General features: G+C 46.7%; 1 protein-coding gene across 1 annotated transcript in view; it reads left to right on the forward strand.

The window, feature by feature from the left end:
• The first annotated feature begins 3686 nt into the window (after positions 1 to 3686).
• The window catches only part of LRRC14B (leucine rich repeat containing 14B), a 53934-nt gene continuing 34782 nt past the window's right edge, over positions 3687 to 22838 (forward strand). Inside the window, exon 1 of the mRNA XM_069620598.1 lies at positions 3687 to 4643. Coding sequence (XP_069476699.1) covers positions 3739 to 4643 — 905 coding nt within the window. The 5' untranslated portion in view covers positions 3687 to 3738. The remainder of the gene's footprint in view (positions 4644 to 22838) is intronic.

Raw genomic sequence — 22838 nt, forward strand, 5'->3', positions numbered from 1 at the left:
GTTGAAAACACTTACTGGCACCCGTAGTTTTCCCGGATGACACTTTTGTTTCATCAGGCGTTAGTCTGTGATGTTGCTGATAATTAAAATGTACATCCAAGCGGATGTATGCATGTATAGCCATTAGTGAGTTAAAGGGGCAACATGAATCGTGACTTTTACAATGTTGAATGGAGCATACATGCTGGTGGTGTCCTGCACGATGGTGTTGTCTCTAATTGTGTCGTGATGTATAAACTTACCACTACAATCCTCTGGTGTCGCTCCTCCACAATAGCGACCGTGAAATCAACACACTACCATATATGTGCGCCAAGTTCAGACTGCCGCTATTGTGGAGGAGTGCCACCAGAATCACTATGCAAAGAAACGTTTTTCGAAATTCCTGGTTGCTAGGTTGGGTTACAGCCAATCCTAGCAGCCGGCACACAAGTTCCTAAAGTGGCACTGTCTGTGCACCCTTGGAAAATGTGCCTGCTTCAGAATAGGTGTTAATTACAGAAAATGTCAGTAACCCTTTATACGACTGTTCCACTTATTAACACCTCGTTGGGAATCGGGCCTTCAGCCTCTAAAATCTCCTAGACACACACCCACGCCACCCCCACCCAGCCATTTGCGCATCAGCATTAATTGAACTATGACCAAGCTCCCCTCTTTAGTCCTACTACACTGCCTCTCAGCAGCATGGGCGTAATTTTAGCAGGGACAGGGGTGCTTGTCCTTCCGAACTTTCGTGGCACACCATTTTGTCCCCATTCATTTGGCTGGGGCACATTTTCTTCAGCTGTCATGTCCCCCCAACATTTTCACCAAAGTTAGTCCACTGCTGGGCAGTGAGCAATCACACCTGAAGCATTTTAATCTTGGATTCTCTCCGTCCAATAACCTATCCTCAAGTGTGTCTGCCCAATCCAAAGAAGCAGATCAGCGCTCAGGAACCGGGTAATTCTGACTAGCATGCAACAGCACAGGTCTTGCATTTGCCTCTCCTCCGATTCCACTAGCCACCCCCTTGCTCTTTTCTTACACAGCCACAAATAGCAAAGTAAAGGAAAATGGCAATGGGGAGCAATATAAAATCAATTTAGGTTACACTGCATCACCCTCATGATGTTCTCCCTCCGTTCAATTCTGATAAACGTTTCTCTTGGCCTCGCAAAATCACCTCTGTCCACCTTGTGATGTTCGCCCTCTCTCACATTCTGCTAAATGATGTCCCTTAGCCTCTCGAAGCCGCGACCATCCTCCTCCTTTAATTCTTCCTTTTTGGCCACCACTACCACCTCACTGGCCTCTGGTGCCAATGAGGGTTTCTCCTTCCTCCACACTTCGGGGCTTCCTCTCCAGTTTCCAACCTCTTGGTCTAAGGCCAGTTCCAGCTTCCGCTGAGGCTCTGGCTTCTGGTGCTACTTTGGCCAACCAGGTCCAAATCCACACCTTGCTCCCACCTCCTGTCTCTTAACACCAACCCGCTGCCCTCAAAACCTCCACACAAACTGAGGCTTGGTGTTTATATAGTACGGTGATCCAATGTCCTGGGCTGGGATCTGGTTGAGGGTCTGTGCCTGTGTTTGAGAATTAGTAAATGCCTATGACGGGCTACCTCTACATTTCTCACTGATGGGGCATGAGGGCAGACCAAGCCTTTAAAGAACTGGTCTGCCATCTTTGGTGGCATTTCTGTAATGTCCGTAACCTTTGGTGCAGATGTGCGGGTTCGGGTATGATGTTTCAACATCTACGGATTCCCTCAGTTCCTGGGGGGGGGGGTTGGTAAATGCAACTGCAGTGATCTTCCGCTACCCACAGATGCAGTGATCATCAAATTTATGGTCTGCAAGTGCTCCCAACATTTGTGCGGTCACTCTGCTGACCATACGTCTCAGGAGGATAGCCCAGGGGCAACGTGCTCGCCTTGGAAGCAAGACGACACGGAGCAACACAGGTTCGATCCCTGGGTCTGTGCTTAGAAACCTCTGGGTATTAAGCACGTTATAAATAGCCAATCATATCATATCAAAGTTAAAAAGATCCCAATGCCAAAGTGGGCCCACTGGAAGGACACCAGAGTTCCTTCAATGAAACACTGAATGATTGGGTTTCTTCTGGATGCCACGTTGCCTTAAAAGGCTGTTCTCTGTTTTCATCCTGAGATGGGCTGTCTTGAAAGGACCAGTATAGTTGGCTTCTGGGGCACAGCGATGCAGGCTGGATCCTACTCAGAGTAATGGGAGATGTTGCATTATTGTGATGCTCTTTTGTTGAGATCCTGGCTCCTTGGTAGCTCTTGAAGGGTATTGCTTTTATGAGGGACATTTTCACAGAAATGGAAATGGCATGCAGCGGATCACCTGCGTGCTGCTGTGTTTCCCTGCGTTCAATTTTCAACTTTTGCAAGGCAGAGTGCAAAAGTACAGAGTAAAACAAGGCAAAATACCTTTAAAAAAAAGAACTGCTGCCTACAAACTATGCTTTGCAGGTGATGTTTACTAGAGGATTCTTATGGAATCCGCCTCCCCGTTAGCATGTGCTAGTGTGAGGCGGATTCCATGCATTTTAAGCCTGTATGAAAATCTCGTGCAGGCATAAAATTAAGTTGCTCACGCAAGATGGAGGAGGAAAGCATGGCAGAGATGGTATCTCCGCTCCGCGCCCTTCCTCTTCCTTTTGTCAGCAGGAAAATAGGTCGGAGCATAAAATAAAGGCATACAAGTATTTCATTTTATGTTCCAAATCATTCTAAAATTACCGCCCCATGTGTCTTGTGATTGCCTCTGCCTCTGGGAGGGGGCTAAGTGGGGGTGACAAGGGGATGCTCCCCACCCCTCCCCCAGGCCCGTCATTCTCTGCCTTGTTCTCCCCCATTCTCCCACCCCCCCCCCCCTCACCCCCGGATGTCCCTAGAAACAGTTAGTGGACTTTGTCACAATGGGGACCTAAATTTGTGACATATTTGAGAGAAGTCACTCTTGTCCAGGGAGTATTGTACCAATGACAGGAATACTCTGCGCAGAGCAAATATTAATACATAAAAATAATTGTAACAGTTCGAAATATCGATTTTGCAGCTATATACTACAGCTTTTTCAATAATATAAAACTCAAATCATCCACTGACCAAAACTTCTGGGCTTGACTGCGCGATTCCTAGGTATGCCCAGGAGTGGGTGCAAGGCAACCCGGTCTGATTAATGCCAGATTCCGCCCTCTTCTAACTGCTAATAACTGTTATTAGCACCCAATGCAATAGTACCAATGTATGGACTTGCCTGGGAAGGGTGACAGGCTGAGTTCGCCATGTCGGGATTCCAACCGGTGTAGTGCGGACTAGCCGCATGCCCAAGGCGAGCGCTTATGAATTATTCAAACTAGAATCTATTTTTTTTTAAATAATTAAAAAACTCTCTCAAGCACGTACATTCTCTGCAAGAAAACGCACTTCCCTGGCAATATACTTCATGTTACTTCTAAATAGGCAGATTCATTCAACAGGCCCCACGTCAATTTAGCCAAGTCAACTTTGAATGATTTCCAAGCCCCAAAATAGAGATATGAAATAGAATAGATACACAATACCCCACGTGACCAGCAGTGTTATATTACGAAAACATTCCTTATCCCATCCACAGCAGCTGCGGCTAAAAATAAAGCAGCGATAGCGTTCCGCTGCCCTGTCACGGAGAGTAGGTGGCTCGGAGCTTGTGGTGCTGGGAGGGAATCAGACGAGGAACAGCCATGAAGACGTTGAAGTTCCTCAGCGCCGAGGTCCTCGTGTCCAACGTGTGCATTGCCCGGAAACACCTGACGAGTGTGGCGCAGAACCTATACCCGCTTCTCTTCAAAGCCAGCTACTTGTTTGAACAAGGGGAAATAATTCATGAGCTTGTTAAGAATTGGCCTCTCAAGGACTTTGACCTGGGCAAACTGTTGGGTCAAACGGATGACCACCCGGAAGACATTAGCCACTGGGCCTGTCGAGTCTGTTTGGAGGCCTGCCTGACGGGCCTCCGCGAGTACGTTTTAAACTGCGCCGATACCTACACCAAGAGGCTGAAAGTCGTGGACTTCACCGGATTAAAAGACGTCGAGTTCCAGTCTTGCAAATGCAAGCAGACCCTGGGGAAATGGAAAAGAACCGAACGCATCAGCCAGCTTTGTTTTGATTTGCTTGTGGAGGTGCAAGGGAGCAGGCACCAACCAGCTGCCATGGACATTTCGGTTGATGTACTCACCGATTTGTTCGTCACAGAGCGCAACTATGAGCTGGTGGTGCAGTCCTTGCTGATGAGGTGCCATTCCCCCCTGAAGATTCGCTGTCTGACGTTCAGAGCCGACAGCCTGGTCCCTAGAAAACTCTTCTACATCCTAAGGCTGGCAGAGCCCGAGTCTCTGACGAAACTTGAAGTAGTTCACAATGTCAAACTAGATATGGGGCACTTGGAAGTTCTGCTTGGTGGTGTCGCCTTTCCAGAGTTGATGGCACTCACCCTGCCCACCCGGACATTCAACACGCAGAGATTTACAGCGGAAGACGAACTTGTTCTCAGCGGCATTGGTGAGAAACTCAGCAACATGAGGCGTCTGACTGAGCTCAGTGTTGCATTTTCCACGCTTACTGGAAGAATAAGGAAATTACTCAGGTATAGTGCTGTCTTGACTGAAATTAGGAGGAATGCAATTGTAACCAGTAACCAGTGGTGGAAATAGAACAAATTTAAAGGAGGATCCCACAAGGGGTGGAGTGTGTAGGAGGGGGCGGGGTTCTGGGGGCGGAACTCGCAGTTGAACTCCGGCCAAAGGAAATGTTAAATGTTAAAGGTATTTGTACCGCGCACCGTCACCAATGGGTTTGGTCCCCAGACGCTCTGGTGGATCTGTAAACGAGAAGGTGGGGTGGATTAGTAAGGTGAAGAGGAAGTAGGATAGTGAGAGGAGTAGTGTTTTGTTGGCAGCTTCAACTCGGTATACACCGGGTGCTGAGCTTTGGTGCGAGTATCGGATCGATGTCAGTCCTCGTGTGCTGTTGGTACGGCTTATGTGTTGTTGCGTTCTTGGCGAGAAATGGTTTTGTGAGTTTTTTTAGTGTGATAACTATGCAGATGTTGAGTTTTTTATTTTTTTTGTTAGCGAGTTATATGATATTTTAACATGCTAACATTCACAATTCTGTCCAAGTGCGGCACCCACCAACCCCCATACTTCCGCCAGGAAGCCTTCCAGGTCAATGCCTAGAACTCCATCCAAGTACGGGACACGCCAACATCCCTCACTCCAACCACATGCTGCACCTAGTAATCTTCACAATTCCATATAAGCGTGGCAGCATGCTAACATTCTTAATTACATGTTAAATGCTAAAGGCACCTATATCGTGCACCCCAACCAACGGAGCCGGTCCCGAGGCGCTCTGGCGGATCTGCAAGCAAGAAAGGGGCGGTTTGGCCAGTCAGGGGAGGAGGGAGCATGAGGGAGAGAGAGAGGCGGTGGGCCGCCGGTGGCCCCAGCTTGGCACACACCGTGCGCTGTGCTCAGTGTTGGCTTCGGACCGGGGCGCCATCACGTGCACTATTGGCGCTGTCCAAGTGTGGTTAGTTTGTTGTGAGTGCAGTGTGGTGAAGCACGCGCGGCAAGCCGGGCGAGAGGTGGCCGTGTGAACCTTCAGGAGAGTTGGGCACGCAGAGACTTGGGGGGGGCTGTGGGGTGGGAATCCTCGTTGTGGTAATCTAGTTCGGTTTGAACTAAATCACTAAACCGGGGGGATTAGTTGTTGCTATCCTTTCTTGACCGGATGGCTGTGGAGGGTCTTAGTGCAGGGCACTCCCTGTTTCCTGGTGGACTGTGTGTGTATAGTGAGGGTGGTTTGTCTATACTCCTCCTCGGGTGTTGGAGCAGGAGTTGTGGTGTCCTCTTTTCTTACTATCTGTGTGACTTAGCTGGAACTTTGGGTGTGGTACAGGTCGGGATGCTATGGTTGAGTCGCCCGAGTGCTACCGTCTAGCTCTGTTTATTTGTTCAGTCTTTAGTGTCCTCATCTTGTTGCTATCTCTCATAATGTCTTATGTATTCGTGGAGTGCATTCCTTAGATTCAATTTGTGTTCTGTCGCTTGGAGCGGGCCTTAGTTCATCCTTGTTTTAGCGGCGTAGGCATTCATGTCGCCGGTCTTCTAGTTACGTAGAGAAGAGCCAGGATTTGAGCAGTTTCCTGAATACTAGGTGGTTCCTTGTATTCCATATATCCTGTGGAAAGGCATTCCAGGTTTTCATTGCTTGGTGAGAGAAGGAGGATCCTCCTGGTTTTCTTCTGTTGTAGGGTTTTGGTTCCAGGCGGATGTCGTCGCTTGATCTGAGCGTTCTTGTCGGCTGGTGTAGGCGTAATTTATCTCTCAGAAATTCTGCGCCTTGGTTGTGTATTGCTCTGTGCGTGATGCACATTGATTTGAATTTTATTCGTTGTTTTATTGGTAGCCAGTGTTGTATTTTTAGCACGGGTATGATGTGTTCTCTTCAGGGTAGTTTGAGAAGGAGTCTAGCTGCTGCATTTTGTGTGCATTGTAGTTTTTTTTTCAAGTCATTCAGGCATACCAAGGTATAGGCTGTTGGCTTAATCTAGTCTGGACATGACCAGAGCGATGATGGTAAGTGTTTTGTTGGCGAATGACAGGAACGGTAGGATCCTTTTTGCCGCTCGTAGGAGAAAGAAGCATTTCTTGAGTAGAGCATTTACTTGTGGTTCTAAAGTGTGATTGTTGTCCATTAGGATTCCCAGGTTTTTTTACAATCGACGATGGCGTTGGGGTCGTACCGAGTTCTCTTGGCCAAAGGATGTAGTTGCTGTCTCCTCCGTTTTTTGTGACAATCATTATCACTGTTTTGCCTGGGTTAATTTTTAGGTGGTTCAAATTCATCCATTTGAATATGTTACAAAGGCAGGTCTCTAGTGTTGTGTTTTCTTCTCTGGTGTCTTGTATTTTGAAGATTATTTGTGTGTGGTCGGCATAGTTGTAGCAGGTGAGGCTGTGTTTTTTGATGATTTTGATTAATAGATATAGGTAGATGTTGAATAAGAGCGGGGAGAAAGATGATCCTTGTGGTACTCCGCATGTGGAATCTCTTGGGTTGGACTTGAAAGGTTTCATCCATACTGTTCTGTTTGTTAGGAAGGATTTGATCCAAAGTAGGGCTGTGTCTGTTATTCCGAGTCCTTCTAATCTTGTTATGAGATGTGTCGAATGCTGCGGAAAGGTCTAGGAGTATCAAGGCCGTGCTGTTATCCGAGTCTGCGTTTGTAGGTCATCCCATATTGAGAGGAGAGCTGATTCCGTTCCTCTCATTGGTCTGAAGCCTACTTGTGCCTGTTCGAGTAGGCAATGCTCTTCTATGAATTCTTGGGTTGTTTTATAAACGTACGTTTCTAGCAGTTTGGCTATGTACGGGATGTTGGACATGGATCTGTAGTTGGATACGTCCTCTACGTTTCCTGCAGTATCTTTGAGTAGCGGCCTGATGTATGCCGTTTTGAAGGCCTGTGGTACTTTACCTGTTCCGATTGAAATGTTGAGTACATTCCTGTGGTATTCCATGGAGCTGCCTTCTTTGAGAATTGATTTGTATATGTCTGGATGATTTTATTTTTGAAGTGGTCTGCTATGTCATTGCATAGTTTTGTCGATGGGGTGGGCGTGTTGTTGCATCCCAGTGTTTTTTTTAATTTCATTTATGATTTTGAAGAGTTCTTTTTGGGTGTTTGGGGCTTTGAAGACTCGGTTATCGTAGTGTTTTCTCTTTGGTTTTTGTATTTCCTTTTTGTATGAGCGGATCTGTTGCAGATATTTCAGTTTATTTGCCCTGTTCTTGTTGATCCTCCATTCTGATTCTAGTTTTCGTTTTTTTCTTTTCATGGCGCTGAGTAGTGGGGTGAACCATTTTGCCATTGTTTTTTTTTGTGAGTGGGTGAAAGGTTTTTCTATGGCGATGTTGTCTAGGGTTGTTACGATTCATGTGTGGAGTAGAGATATAAATGTTCAATAGTTTTAAAATGGGGCAATTTCTTTCATGCTGCTTCTTTCCAAACTGCACACTGTACATCAATTCCACTTTAAATCACTTCACTGGAAGTGGTGCACCCAAAATACTGCTGATAATGCAGTGATTTTTAGTACATTAAGGGATCCATAGCCATGCTCTTTAGTAGAAGGCTACCAGGATAGCTCAGCTGGTTGAGAGACTGTTGTTGAGATGCTATATATTAAAAATTGGTTATAAAAAACAATTGCTATAAAATGTGTTTGGCCAGGGCATGGGTTGGGCTGGTCACTTGCTTATTTTATATTCAGAGCGAAGATGGGTGTATTTCTGCCCATTTAGTGAAAATGAAAAGTTGTCACCCATGAACCCACAGTTTAATTTCCTAACAACTGCTGCCAGAACAACAGAAGCATTTATTTGTGATTAAGCAGTTTGACAAGCACATAACATCTTTATAAATAAAACCTGTGATAAAACACAAAGGAAGGGGCACACACATTACAGGGTATTTGTGTTGTAGTCCGACAAAAAAAAGAAACACATTTCAAAGAAAACTACTGAATTCAAGTTTAAGCAGCATTTTTGAGTTTGGAAAGGAATTATTTTTTCTATGAAAGTGTAAAATGCACATTTGGAAAATAATAGTGTGCCCAGCATGTATGTAGGAAGCCTGCTTTTAACAGTGGTGGCTCCCACCCAAGTGATAGTCATCACCCATTGATTCCAGTGGTGCCCCTTTCAGCCCAGAAGAAAGAACACAGGCTGAGAAAATCAAGCATGCAAACGGGAGAATGACCAATTGGGGAAGGAGGGGGAAGGAGGACAGAGCATATTAGATCACCGAGCCCCCAGCTTGCCTCAGCCAACCTCGGGACTCGGTAAAGCCTTGTCAGGCCTGAGGCAGGTCGGGTCCGAGAACCAGCCAGACATCTGATGCCGGATCTTGGACTCAGCAAGAGTCGGCCCATTGAACAGCGCTGCTATATCTAGTTCAGTTGTCTTCCAACTGTGGGGTTGCCCCCCCCTAGGAGGGCCCAAAGGATGCCCTGGGGGTGGGGAAGACGCAGGTCTCTTCATAAAGGGATTACGGCGACTGTTTATAATACAACATATAGCAGATATGGCATCAAGGTGGGGGGGCAGTAACAATATTTTTACTGAAGGGTGCTCAGCACAAACAAGTTTGAATACCTCTGATCTCGATTGTTCTGAGACACACACACACACACACACACACACACACACACACACACACACACACACACACACACCCTCCCCCCCCCTTCCCCCCCCCGTTACCCCCCCCTTCTTGTTTTAATCACAGCTCATATTTATTTCTCACTCTCACTTTCTCGGGTCGTATTGCATCTAATCTTTTTCTCTAGAAGAACATCTTATAAAGCTGTCTCCACATTGTAGGCCAAACACACATTGGCCCTCATTACGACCCAGGCGGTAAGTTACCGCCTGGGTCGTACCCTTACCACCATGGTGTAAACTATGTTTACACCATGGTGGATGGCGGATTTACCGCCCCATTCCAAGGTGAGTGGGGCGGTAAATCCCCATTTCCCATTTTACCCTTCCCCATTCCCATTTTTGCCCCATAGGGCATAATGGGAATGGGGAAAGGCGCTAATTACGCCACCGTAAATTACGGTGGCGTAATTAGCACCAAGGTCCCTTTGCGGCATGGGCTTTAACGCCTGCAAAAAGCAGGCGTTAAAATCACGATCCCGCAAAGGGACCTTGGAATCAGGCGTTAAGGGTCGGCGCCGTTTACGGCGCCGTAAACCCCTTAACGCCTGGGTCCTAATGAGGGCCATTATCTCAATGTATTTTTGCAAAATTTAGTCAAGCATCATTTTTTCCAATACCGTAAACACGGAGCTCCTACACCAGTAAGCATCATCAAACTAATCACCCGTTTTAACCTCCACTATCTGCTCTTCCTAGTGCAATTATTTTTTTTGTACAATTGTCATTTATAACTCAGTTTCCTGACATTTTGATGGACCACTGTGGTGACCCCTTGAATGTGGTTGGCGCTACTTGTGCTTTGGAATTCCGCCAATAACACACTCCAAAAGCAAAATCACTGATTCATGAAATATCTGCCTGAGGATAAGAGTTTGGTGCCATGTGAGCAGGTGTTTTTAGAATTCCACGCACAACTAGAGATGGGTAGAGTTCAACTAGGGGGCATATATGCCACCGAGACATTCCAGTGGCATCTGATAAACAATTTATGTGAATGTCACCCTTCTGAGTGACATCCCCAGAAGTGGAATACACGCCATAATTGAAAGCTATCCAGCCACTTTTTTTTGTTGTGCATGGCCCCTCCATCCTTTGTGAAGCAGAGAGATGAAAGGAACTATAACAACATAAAAAGGACACATTTCCCCTCTCCCCTCACTCTATGCAACCTAAACAATGAAAAGAATGGTAAAAAATACATGTATCCGTGTGCTGTGATGTCATAGCAGTTGATTATGAATTCCACAGTCCTCTGCCATGACATCACAGAAGGAGGTTGTATCATTCAGAAAGGGAAATAGATGTGAACAGCTTGCTGTGGAAGCCATACACAACACAGTAATTTGGTTCACAGAACTGTCTGGGTCTGTATGGTGTGTCGATTATCACAGGTGTTCCTTCTGCACAATTGTCTGTTTCCTCAGCACTTCAGCTCATCCCGCACTGACTAATGTTGTGCTCACTCACCTGCTACACCCCCGTGCCCTGTGTGCCCAGTGTGAGATGCATCATACAGCTGGGAAAGTCGCTGAGTTACACTGTAATGTGTAGTGGGCTGTGCATGCTCACCAGCCTCCCTGCCTACACCCATACGTACAAGCATTTGAGAGAAAGATGGGAGGCCCGATTAGACCGCCACACGTGCCTTGGGTTGCTGATGGTACTCTTGTTCATAGGAGATTTGCCTTGCGTTTCGGTACTGGACTGCCCAAGTGCGTGGTACCAGCTGATATGCAAATTGATATTTGTCCTCTGTGAAGGGTGCAGTGAGCTAAAACGTCGTTGTTGACCCTCCAGAGCGGGCACCTTCCCATAGAAAAGGTTAATTGGCTGTGTTGTTCCTCGGTAGAGGGCCTCCAAGACATTTTTGTGAATTTTTAGTAACTTCAGGTTTCACCCAAAGTTATACAGGGTAATCCAGACATGGATCCCCTTGCTCACTGTGCTTCGAGATGCACAGCTGCACCTCACTGATGAGGCCCAACTAGGTCGAAACCGGCACGTGGTTGCTGTTGGTACTCTTGTCCAGTGGAGAATTGTCTAACATTTCGGTGCTGGACTGCCCAAGTTGGTGGGTCCAGACTGATAAGCAAATTGTTATTTCTCATCGGTGAATGATGCAGTGAGCTAAAATGTGGTTGTAGACCCTCCCGAGTAGGCACCTTCCCAGAGAACAGGTTATTTGGCTGTGTTTGTTCCCGGTAGAGGGCCTCCCAGACCTTTTGCATATCTCTTTATAGACAGTATAGCAAATGTTCTGGGAGGTCTAGCTGGAGGCTATTGATGTAATCCAGTCTGGAAAGTACTAGGGCAATGACCACCATGGTTCTTTGTAGGAATGTTTGATATGGCATGAGGCACCAGATGGATCTGCCTTGAAAGAAGCAGCGCCTTACTTGGGCTTTAACTTGGAGTGTGAGGGAAGTGACCATGAGGAATACAATGTGTTTGACGGCTGTTTACAGCTGGGGGCAGGTTCCCATTTTATCAGGTCACAGAATATTTGTTTCGTAGACCGTTTAAGTACCACATCTCATGAGTTCCATTTTAGTTGGGTTTACTTATAGTAGGTTTATCATCATCCGGGAGCATATATTTGAGAGGCAGATGTCCAGGTTCGGTTGATTTGGGGTGGATATTTTGGGCAAGTTTGTAGATGATTTGAGTATCCTTGGCTTAATTATAGGCCTGGCAAGCCAGGAAAGGCCTGATTTGCAAATTATTTCCAAGAGGAAGGATCAACTAGATGTTGAACAGAAGTGGTGGTAGGCTGGATTCTTGAGGTACTCAACCAGTGATGTTTCAGGTGGGTGATGTGGAGGTTGTCTATGTGCTGCATGAGAAGAAGGATGTCATCCAGCATAATATGTGAGTGCTTTAAAAATGCAAATAAATAAATAATGTGGTTCCCACTAGTCTGATGTGCAGGAGTCTTTTTGAAAGGATTTAGCCGTTGAATGCCGATGAGATGTTACGCTCACCTGGTATCCACAGGGACGCAACCCAGCTCGGTTACTCGGTGGTATGCTTCTGTCACGCCACGGGACTCGAAACGGTTTCCAAAAAACCCGCCATTCACCAAGTGTCTCGCTAAACCTATTGTAAAACGGAAAGGCAGCAAAAGAATCCTGCATTTCCGACCCGATTCACGCAGAAGGGCTTGGAAGTTGCCTTGGTAACGGTGGAAGCCGTTGTCAAGGGGAGGGAGTCGGTATTCAGGAAGAAAGCACTAGTCACATGACTTCCTCTTCTTAAACTCCGCCCTGTCCTAAGTTCAGTGCTTCTGAATGAGCTTTCTTTGGTTTACTGCTTCAATTCGTGCATTGTTGTGATTCTGCTTACGCTTTCTCGGACCTGCTTTTTGGATTTCCCTAGTCTGTTTTGGTACCTGGAACTTCTGGTTTTTTCGACTTACGGCACTCGTCCCTGGACTCGCTACTTGCCTGCTCCCTGGTTCTGTCACCGCCCGCTTGTGTTTTGATTCGGACTGGACTTCGGCTTGCTGTTCTTGACCCCCTTGTTTTTGACGCCTTTTGAATTCGGATTTTCCGTGTGTTTGACTTCTTCTTCTTTCTCTTACTCGCCTCCTTGCGGGTTTGGAGAGGTTCAGCCGCTGCTGCACCGCGGAATAGTACCAGCCTCCGCTGCATCGTGGGATTAGGAGTTCTCAGCCTCAGCTGCACCGCGGGATCTTGCCAGCCTCCGCTGCTACGTGGGAGTGTTGTGTTTCCATCCTAACCTCCTCGTGGGGACTCGTTGACGACCTAGACCCGAACTCAGCCTCAGCTGCACCGTGGGAGAGATCTAGAGGATCTATTCTGACTTCACGTACGGTAACTCTTGCTTCATTCTTATTTTTCTTTTCCTTTTTGTTCGGGAAAGTGGGTCACACCAATCCATACGGGTAGATAGGACCTTTCCCTCACATTGGCTGTCCAAGGGTTATTCTTACCTGTCCATACTGTTATCTAACATAGCGGTTAGGAAGTTCGCTATTGAAATTTCCTTATTAATTTAATGTATCATTCTTCACAGCCACGAGGTCTCCAAGGATTCCAGTCTTTCGATTAATCGATCTTTCTGGATGTTCCTTTATCCATTCAGAGAGGTATATTGATAGAAAGAATTCTTCCTCTACACTACGTGGTCAAGTTTGTGAGGAAGAACTCTGACAAATTCAGAAGCCTCATAAATGGAACCTAAAGAGACCCTGGCCAATTTGTTTCAGTTAGTGGCAGACTTGCGCACTGACATGGCTAATGCACATGCCACGACCCAACAACAGATCTTAGAGATACAAACGGCCATGCATCCCCCCTCCCTTCCGGCTCATCCACCTCCGTCCACTTCGGGTGTAGGTGCTGCAGCCGCACAGGCCGAGGCAGGACCGGTTTATGTCACCTCACAGTTTCCGCTAGCTCCTCCTGAGCGGTTTCATGGGGATCCTAAACACTTCAGGACCTTTTTGAATCAATGCCGGTTACATTACTTATGTCGCCCAGGTTCTTTCCCTGATTCCGCAACTAAAGCAGCCTTCCTGTTATCCCACCTTGGGGGTACTGCTGCAGCATGGGCTAACCCTTTATTGGAAGAGGGTAATCCTCTACTGTTTGACTGCGATGCATTAATTGCAGCCATGGGTAAAGTGTTCGATACACGGTACAAGGCCCAGGTTATGGAGTTGGAGCTGTTAAATTTACAACAGGGGGATTCAACCCTTCTGGCGTATTTGGCCAAGTTTAATCAACTGGCTGCTGAGACAGGGTGGCCAGATGATAAGAAGGCCTCGCTCTTTTACAAAGGGTTGTCCGATACATTGAAAGACACTCTTGCTTTAGTACCAGTTGTTCCTAACACATTTCCAGGATTGTTGGAACTGGTTCTGCAGATCGATGCCCGTAAGGCCGCCAGAAAGGGTGAGAAAAAGGGGTTACCTCCTCCAGAATCAATTAACCCCATTCCAACTGCAGGAGGTCCTGAGCCCATGCAAATTGGAGCAGCCACACGGGGACCCCTTTCTCCAGAAGAAAGGGAAAACAGACGAAAGAATCATTTATGTTTCTATTGTGGTGCTTCCGATCATCTCTTGAAAGAATGTACTAAGAAACCCATAAAGAAACAGGGAAACTGGAAAGCTCGACAATAAGAGGAGTCCGTTTGTCGAGTCCTTCTTTGTTTATGGACTCCAACTTGGTAATGCCTTTCACTATCCAAGTTATGTTCCTGTTCCCTCCTGGGAAGTCAATTCCAGCTACTGCGGTGCTTGATTCGGGTGCCACAGGAAATTATATTGATTCACTATATGCCAAGGAGTTAGCCTTACCTATTCTTGCGAAGGACAAACCAGTGGCTGTTAATGCTGTTGATGGTTCTTCCTTGTTGTCTGGTATGGGTACCCATCAAACCATTGACCTGGTTATGGAAATCTGTCAGGGGCACACTGAGACCATGGGATTCGATGTAATTTCAGCCCCACAGCTCAAGTTAATCCTAGGGATTCCCTGGCTTCGAACACATAATCCAACCATTGATTGGTTCACGAACACTATTGAATTCCTGTCTGAACATTGTGAAAACCAGTGTTGGCAGTCGAAATCTCCAGTAGATAACCCATGTCTTCCATTGCTGGAGGTTACGTCCACCATCGGAGCAGTGCTCACAGGGGAATTACCTAAAGAATATGCTGAATTCCAAGACGTATTTGATGAAGGAAGTGCCATGGTTTTACCACCTCATAGACCCTATGACTGCCCCATAGATCTTATTCCTGGAGCCAAGATACCTTCCGGGAGGGTTTATTCATTGACGCACAAGGAGGACCAAGTACTCAAAGAATACATTGACCAGTCTCTTCAGTCTGGGTTTATTTGTCCTTCTCGATCTCCCGCGGCTTCTCCCCTATTTTTTGTTCCAAAGAAGGAAGGGGATCTGCGTCCATGTATCGACTACAGGGCTCTGAATCTAATCACTATTAGGAATCATTATCCTATTCCTCTAATCTCTGTCTTGTTGGATCAGCTGGGTTCTTCAGCTATTTTTACCAAATTAGATCTCCGAGGAGCCTACAATTTGGTTAGAATCCGTAGTGGGGATGAATGGAAGACTGCATTCAAAACTAAATATGGCCTTTTTGAATACAGAGTTATGCCATTCGGACTTTGTAATGCCCCTGCTACCTTCCAATACTTCATAAATGATGTCTTTCATGATATGATCGATCAATTCCTTGTAATCTACTTGGATGACATTTTGATATACTCAGCTAGTTATGATATTCATGTACAACATGTCACCCAGGTCTTACAACGGCTTCGAGAGAACCGCCTGTATGCTAAATTAGAGAAGTGTATCTTCCATGCCACGGAAGTGGAATTCCTTGGGTATGATATCACGTCCAAGGGAATACAAATGAGCCAATCTAAAGTCAAAGCAGTGTTAGATTGGCCAATCCCTAAATCACTTAAGGCTCTCCAATCCTTTTTGGGATTTGCAAACTTCTATAGAAGATTCATTAGGGACTTCTCTACAGTGGCGGCTCCTTTAACTGCTCTCACAAGCAGTAAAAAGCCGTTTATATGGGAAGAGGATTGTACTAAAGCTTTTGTTAATCTCAAGACAGCGTTTACAACCGCTCCCATTCTTCAACATCCTGATCCTTCCCTTCCTTTTGTGGTTGAAGCTGATGCTTCTGACATAGCTCTGGGTGCGATCCTGTCTCAGGTATGCCCAGATACTCATGGGTTGCACCCAGTCGCTTTTCATTCACGAAAATTAACATCTTATGAAAGCAACTATACCATAACAGAAAGAGTTGTTGGCCATCAGGGATGCGTTTACGACCTGGCGACATCACTTATTAGGTTCAGCAGTACCAGTCCAGGTATTCACAGATCACAAGAACTTACTAGCCTTACAATCGATTAAATGTTCCACGGCTCGACATGCAAGGTGGCATGAATTCTTTTCGATGTTTAACTTTACCATAACATACAGACCTGGGTCTTTACATACCAAAGCTGATGCATTGTCACGTATGCATGGTGTTCCTTCTGTGAACCGACCCGAGAAGCAGTTGCTTCTACCCCATCAGGTGGTATGTGCTTGTACTCTGAAACCCACTCTTCGTTCTGAACTACTGGTTTGGGTGCAGAAAAGTCCAGACGAGGTTAGACGATTGAGTCTTGATATTATCAGGGGTCTTCCGTATGCCAAAGGTTTGTTATACTTGCCAGACGAGACTACGCGAAAGAAAGCAGTTAGTTGGTGCCATGATTCTAAGGTGGCAGCACATCCCGGTACTAAGAAAACCATGGATCTATTACATCGATGGTGTTGGTGGCCATCCATGGGTAAAGATATTACTGAATACATCGCTCGTTGTTACGTTTGCGCCCAGTGTAAAAGTACCCATGCTAAACCAGTAGGTCTACTTCAATCCATGCCCATACCAGACCAGCCTTGGTATATGATATCCATGGACTTCGTGGTTGAACTGCCTTCGGTGTCCGGTTTCGATACTATTTGGGTCGTCATTGACTATTTTACCAAGTTAGCCTTGTTTGTACCTTGTCATGGGATACCTACTGCTCCGGTGTTGGCGGAGTTGTTTCTAAAGAACGTCTTCCGTTTCTTTGGTCTTCCCTCTGTTATCATCTCGGATAGGGGTTCACAATTCACCTCTCATTTTTGGAAATCCTTGACTGCCTCTTTTGGTATTGATGACAGGTATTCTAGCTCTTATCATCCCCAGACAGATGGACAAACGGAACGTTTGAATTCCACCATGGAGCAATACCTAAGATGTCTGACCCATCAATATCAGGACGACTGGCTCTCAGTCCTTACTATGGCGGAGTTTGCATATAATAATTCTCTGCACTCCTCTACTCAGTCCTCGCCCTTTTTTGCATTATTTGGACGTCATCCTAGGTCTTTGCCGATGTCCCCTGTTTGTCCTTCTAACCATCCCGCAGCAGCCTCTTGTGTGGAGCGTTTGGTGTCGATCCGCGGTCAGGTTAAACATCATTTGGAACTGGCTCAGGAACGCACCAAACACTATGCTGACGCTCATCGTTCTCCAGCCCCTAACTATTCTGTGGGTGGGAAGGTGTGGTTATCTACAAAAAATCTGCACTTGCCAGGGAGAAGGGCCCTCTTGCCTCGTTATGTGGGTCCTTATTTGGTCACTGCATTAATTAATCCAGTGACGGTGCGTCTGCGCCTTCCTGTGAAGTGGCGGATACATCCGGTATTCCATGTGTCCCTTCTGAAACCTTTCTACCCAAACACCTCCCTGCCTTCACGTCCGCTACCTCTACAGATACAGGGCGAGGAGGAATACGAGGTTCGCAAGATCCTCTCCACTAAGGTATCCAAGGGCATTCGATGGTATTTCGTTGATTGGAAGGGTTATGGGCCAGAGGACCGTACTTGGGAACCCGTGGGACATATCCATGCCCCACGCTTGATTGCCGACTTCTGGGCTTCCCGGAGAGGGGGTCTACCTTTTGGGGAGGGTACTGTCACGCCACGGGACTCGAAACGGTTTCCAAAAAACCCGCCATTCACCAAGTGTCTCGCTAAACCTATTGTAAAACGGAAAGGCAGCAAAAGAATCCTGTATTTCCGACCCGATTCACGCAGAAGGGCTTGGAAGTTGCCTTGGCAACGGTGGAAGCCGTTGTCAAGGGGAGGGAGTCGGTATTCAGGAAGAAAGCACTAGTCACATGACTTCCTCTTCTTAAACTCCGCCCTGTCCTAAGTTCAGTGCTTCTGAATGAGCTTTCTTTGGTTTACTGCTTCAATTCGTGCATTGTTGTGATTCTGCTTACGCTTTCTCGGACCTGCTTTTTGGATTTCCCTAGTCTGTTTTGGTACCTGGAACTTCTGGTTTTTTCGACTTACGGCACTCGTCCCTGGACTCGCTACTTGCCTGCTCCCTGGTTCTGTCACCGCCCGCTTGTGTTTTGATTCGGACTGGACTTCGGCTTGCTGTTCTTGACCCCCTTGTTTTTGACGCCTTTTGAATTCGGATTTTCCGTGTGTTTGACTTCTTCTTCTTTCTCTTACGCCTCCTTGCGGGTTTGGAGAGGTTCAGCCGCTGCTGCACCGCGGAATAGTACCAGCCTCCGCTGCATCGTGGGATTAGGAGTTCTCAGCCTCAGCTGCACCGCGGGATCTTGCCAGCCTCCGCTGCTACGTGGGAGTGTTGTGTTTCCATCCTAACATCCTCGTGGGGACTCGTTGACGACCTAGACCCGAACTCAGCCTCAACTGCACCGTGGGAGAGATCTAGAGGATCTATTCTGACTTCACGTACGGTAACTCTTGCTTCATTCTTATTTTTCTTTTCCTTTTTGTTCGGGAAAGTGGGTCACACCAATCCATACGGGTAGATAGGACCTTTCCCTCACATTGGCTGTCCAAGGGTTATTCTTACCTGTCCATACTGTTATCTAACATAGCGGTTAGGAAGTTCGCTATTGAAATTTCCTTATTAATTTAATGTATCTTTCTTCACAGCCACGAGGTCTCCAAGGATTCCAGTCTTTCGATTAATCGATCTTTCTGGATGTTCCTTTATCCATTCAGAGAGGTATATTGATAGAAAGAATTCTTCCTCTACACTACGTGGTCAAGTTTGTGAGGAAGAATTCTGACAGCTTCTCAGCTTTGCCCTGATGGGGTCTGCGGGGAACGTTCTGCCTTGTGGTAGAATTAGGCATGCTCTCCGTCCTGCCTTCTTTGCAGGGGCGCGTTGTCTTTCATGCTGTCCAGTTACTTCACTGACACAGGCCCGTTTGATATTGTTCAGGTAGGTCTTATTGCTGTTCTTTAGTTTTGTTGCTACCCTGCATGCCTTCCTTTGTTTAAAATGTCTCTTTTTTCTCCCTTAGGTATGCGGAGCTTCAGCGTGGCGAACTGGCTTGGTTGAGCCCCGCTGGTAAATGATGGCACATTAAGAGCAATATGTAGCGGTAAGTAAGCGCTATGCGCAGCGCTGCGAACTCTTGCCTTTGCTAACCTGTGTTTTCCTTCCTTGTATGTCGCGGTGTTCTTCAGCGTGAGTGGAATGTCCGGAGTGGTGCCAGCCGAGAGGCAACCATCCAAGTAAGCCTTTTGAGCAGTTCGTAATTTGTAAATGTCTCTACAGCTTTCTTTAATGTTGCCTCTATCTTCCTCTTTCAGGTCGTTCTGTCCGGGAGGCATGCAGATTCGAGGACGCTGTTCTCAGTAGCTGCGAGTGTTTAAAGATGAAGACTGCAGGTAAGATGCTGCTGCTAATGATGTTCCTTTTGTCTCCTTGCAGGTTCTGCTTCTCCGAGGTTCGAGGGAATAGCTGGACACGGTGAGCGTCACGTTGCGAGCTGCAAAGTAACACAAAGCATGTTCTGCAGTCAGGGTGTGGTTTATAATATAGCCCAGGTAAAGTAGTACCAGGGAAAGTAGTTCCAGGCCTGCCACACCCAAAACACTATACCGCATAGCTTGGTTCTTAGGAACCAAGCTATGTGGATGCCTCCATGTTGACTGACAATACAATAAAGTAGTTCCCAAGCACATTGTTGTTCATGGTGTATGAGCCTGGCGCCATAGGCGCCAGGACTGGCCCGATGAGGGCTTTTGAAGAGGATGCCAGGCTCTAGAGGCCCGAGTCCTGACTCCACCTGGCCAATGGGTTTGCCAGATGGGGTTTTGGGCGAGGGTCGTGACAGCACTCCCCCCTAAGGCCCCTCCCATGGTGTTCCTTCTGTCTGGCCCAGGTTTGGTTGGGAAGTTCCGATGGAATTTCCTGATTAGACGTGGTGCGTGGATATTCTCACTGGGCTCCCAGGATCTATCTTGTGGTCCAAATCCTTTCCAATCGACGAGATAGTATAGCTTGGTCCTAGAGTATTTAAAATCCAAGATATCTTTGACTTCGAATTCTGGTTCTCCGTCAACAAGTATGGGCTTAGGTGGTGTCCCAATCTGTGTGCCGGGTTGCATTGGTTTCAGGAGGGACACATGCAATACCGGGTGGATGTGTAGATTAGGTGCTAAATCCAGTTTCACGGCTGCTCGGTTCATAATTGCCTAAATGGTATAGGGTTCTAAGAATCTGGGATGAAAGGTCTGGGTTCCCTTGATGGGTACGAATTTAGCGGTTAACCAAACTTTGTCTCCTACTTGATAATCAGGGGCCTTTTTCCGGTGTTGGTTGGCGAATCTCTTTTATTTTTCTTTGGCATGAATAAGGTGTTCCTTTGCTCCTTTGAAAGCCTGAGTAATGGTTGTGTGTAGAGTCTTTACCACTGGCATTTCCAAGCTGGCTGGAAGGTCTAGTTCAGAGGTACGTGGATGTCTGCCATGAAGGGTATAGAAGGGCGTTTGTCCCGTGCTTGAATGCAAAGAATTGTTATATGCATATTCGGCTATCCATAGTAGGTCTTTCCAATTTCTTTGTTCGTGGTGCAGCATGCACCATAAATATTGCTCGAGTAGCTGATTGGTTCTCTCGGTTTGGCCATCCGTTTGAGGATGGTGACTGGTAGATAGCTGAACGTCGATCTGCGCCATTGCACAGCATTTTTTCCAGGCGTTTGAAACAAACTGGCTGCCTCGATCAGAGACCAGAACCGAAAGGAAGCCATGTAGCTTAACCACGCCCTCCAGGAACACTTTTGCTAAAGTGGCTGCTTCTGGGAGTCCTTTAAGAGGAATAAAATGGGCCATCTTCGGGAATAAGTCCACAACTACAAGGATGGTTTTGAACCCTTGGCTTGGAGGTAGATCAGTGATGAAGTCAAGGGAAAGAGTGTGTCATGGAACTGGAGGAATGTCCAATGGTTGTAGGAGACCAGATGGTTTTTGTTTCTGTGATTTATTTTGTGCGCAGACACCGCAGGACTGAATATACTGAATGATGTCCTTACACCAGGTAGGCCACCAAATGTTCTCTTTCACCTTAGCTAGGGTTTTGGCGATCCCAGGATGCCCTTCGATCAGTGAATCATGATAGTTTGAAATAATATGCTGTTGTAATTCCTTCTTGGGTACATATAGGTGATCCCTAAAAAAGGTAGGTGGTCCTTGATGGTATATTGTTCTCCTTGAGTTTGCCATGCGAGGTAGGCATCAGGATTCATTGTCCCTTGGATTTCTTTTCGTAGTTCTGCTTGTGTTAAGGCTGTCGTTATACCCAAGAGTTTGTCTTCAGGTATAATAGGTACTGGGTCTGGAGTTGTATATACTATTTCATCTATGCCCATGCGAGATAAGGCATCCGCCTTTCATTTTCTGACTCCTGGTCGAAATGTGATTACATAATCATATTCGGCGAAGAAAAGGGCCCACCGTAATTGGCGCGAGGACTGGGCTTTGGCTGTTTTGAGATATTGCAGGTTTCAGTGGTCTGTGATGACTGTAATGGTGTGTCTGGCCCCCAGAAGGTAGTGCCTCCAGGCTTTAAAAGCGGATTTGGTAGCCAGGAGTTCCTTGTCCGTGATGGCATAATTAATCTCTGGAGGTGAGAACTTTTTCAACCAGAAGGCCACAAGATGTAGCTGGCCGGTTTCCGGTTCTCTCTGTGAAAAGACAGCCCCCATTGCGAGACTGGACGCATCAGTTTCAACGACATAAGGGAGGTCTGGACGAGGGTGTCGCAGGATTGGAGCAGAGGTAAACCTTTGTTTAAGTTCCTGAAAGGTTCTTCTGCTTCTTCGGTCCAAGCAAACTTTTTATTGTTTTTTCGTAATAGTACTGTGATTGGGTGCACAACCTGAGAGAAGTCTGGGATGAACCGGTGGTAGAAGTTCGCAAAGTCCAACATGCTTTGTACCCCTTTCAGAGACGTCGGTGAAGGCCATTTCAGAATGGCATCTACCTTGTGCACGTCCATTCTGATGCCTCCTGGAGTAAGGATAAAACCAAGAAATTCTACTTCGGTGACGTGAAAAAAGCATTTTTCAAGCTTTGCAAGCAAGCGATGTTGACAGAGCTTGGTGAGGACTGAACAAACGTGCCTGACATGATCTTGTTCCGAGGCTGAGTATACTAAGATGTCGTCTATGTACACTAAGGCGCACACATCAATTAACTCCTTTAAGACGTAATTCATGAAATATTGGAATGCCGCAGGAGCGTTGCATAACCCGAAGGGCATGACTTGATATTCAAACAAGCCGTACTTAGTACAGAAGGTGGTTTTCCATTCATCTCCTTTTCTGACTCGGACCAGGTGGTATGCTCCTCGAAGGTCCAATTTGGTATAAATCTGGGCATCTTTAACTTGGTCTAGCTTCTCAGGGATAAGTGGCAAGGGGTAGCGGTTCTTCACGGTGATCTGGTTCAATGCGTGGTAGTCAACACATGTTCTCAAGTCTCCTTCCTTTTTCGGTACGAAGAACAAAGGACTGGCTGCGGGGGACTTCGAAGGACGGATAAATCCATTTGCAAGGTACTCGTCTAAATAGGATTTCAAATGAAGGTTTTCTGGTTCTGTGAGAGCGTAGATCCTGCCGCAAGGGATTTGTGCACCAGGAACAAGGTCGATCTGACAGTCATAGGG

The sequence above is a fragment of the Ambystoma mexicanum genome, chromosome 5q (genome assembly GCF_040938575.1).
Source record: "Ambystoma mexicanum isolate Mex_15411 chromosome 5q, UKY_AmexF1_1, whole genome shotgun sequence".
NCBI classification, from domain to species: Eukaryota; Metazoa; Chordata; class Amphibia; order Caudata; family Ambystomatidae; genus Ambystoma; species Ambystoma mexicanum.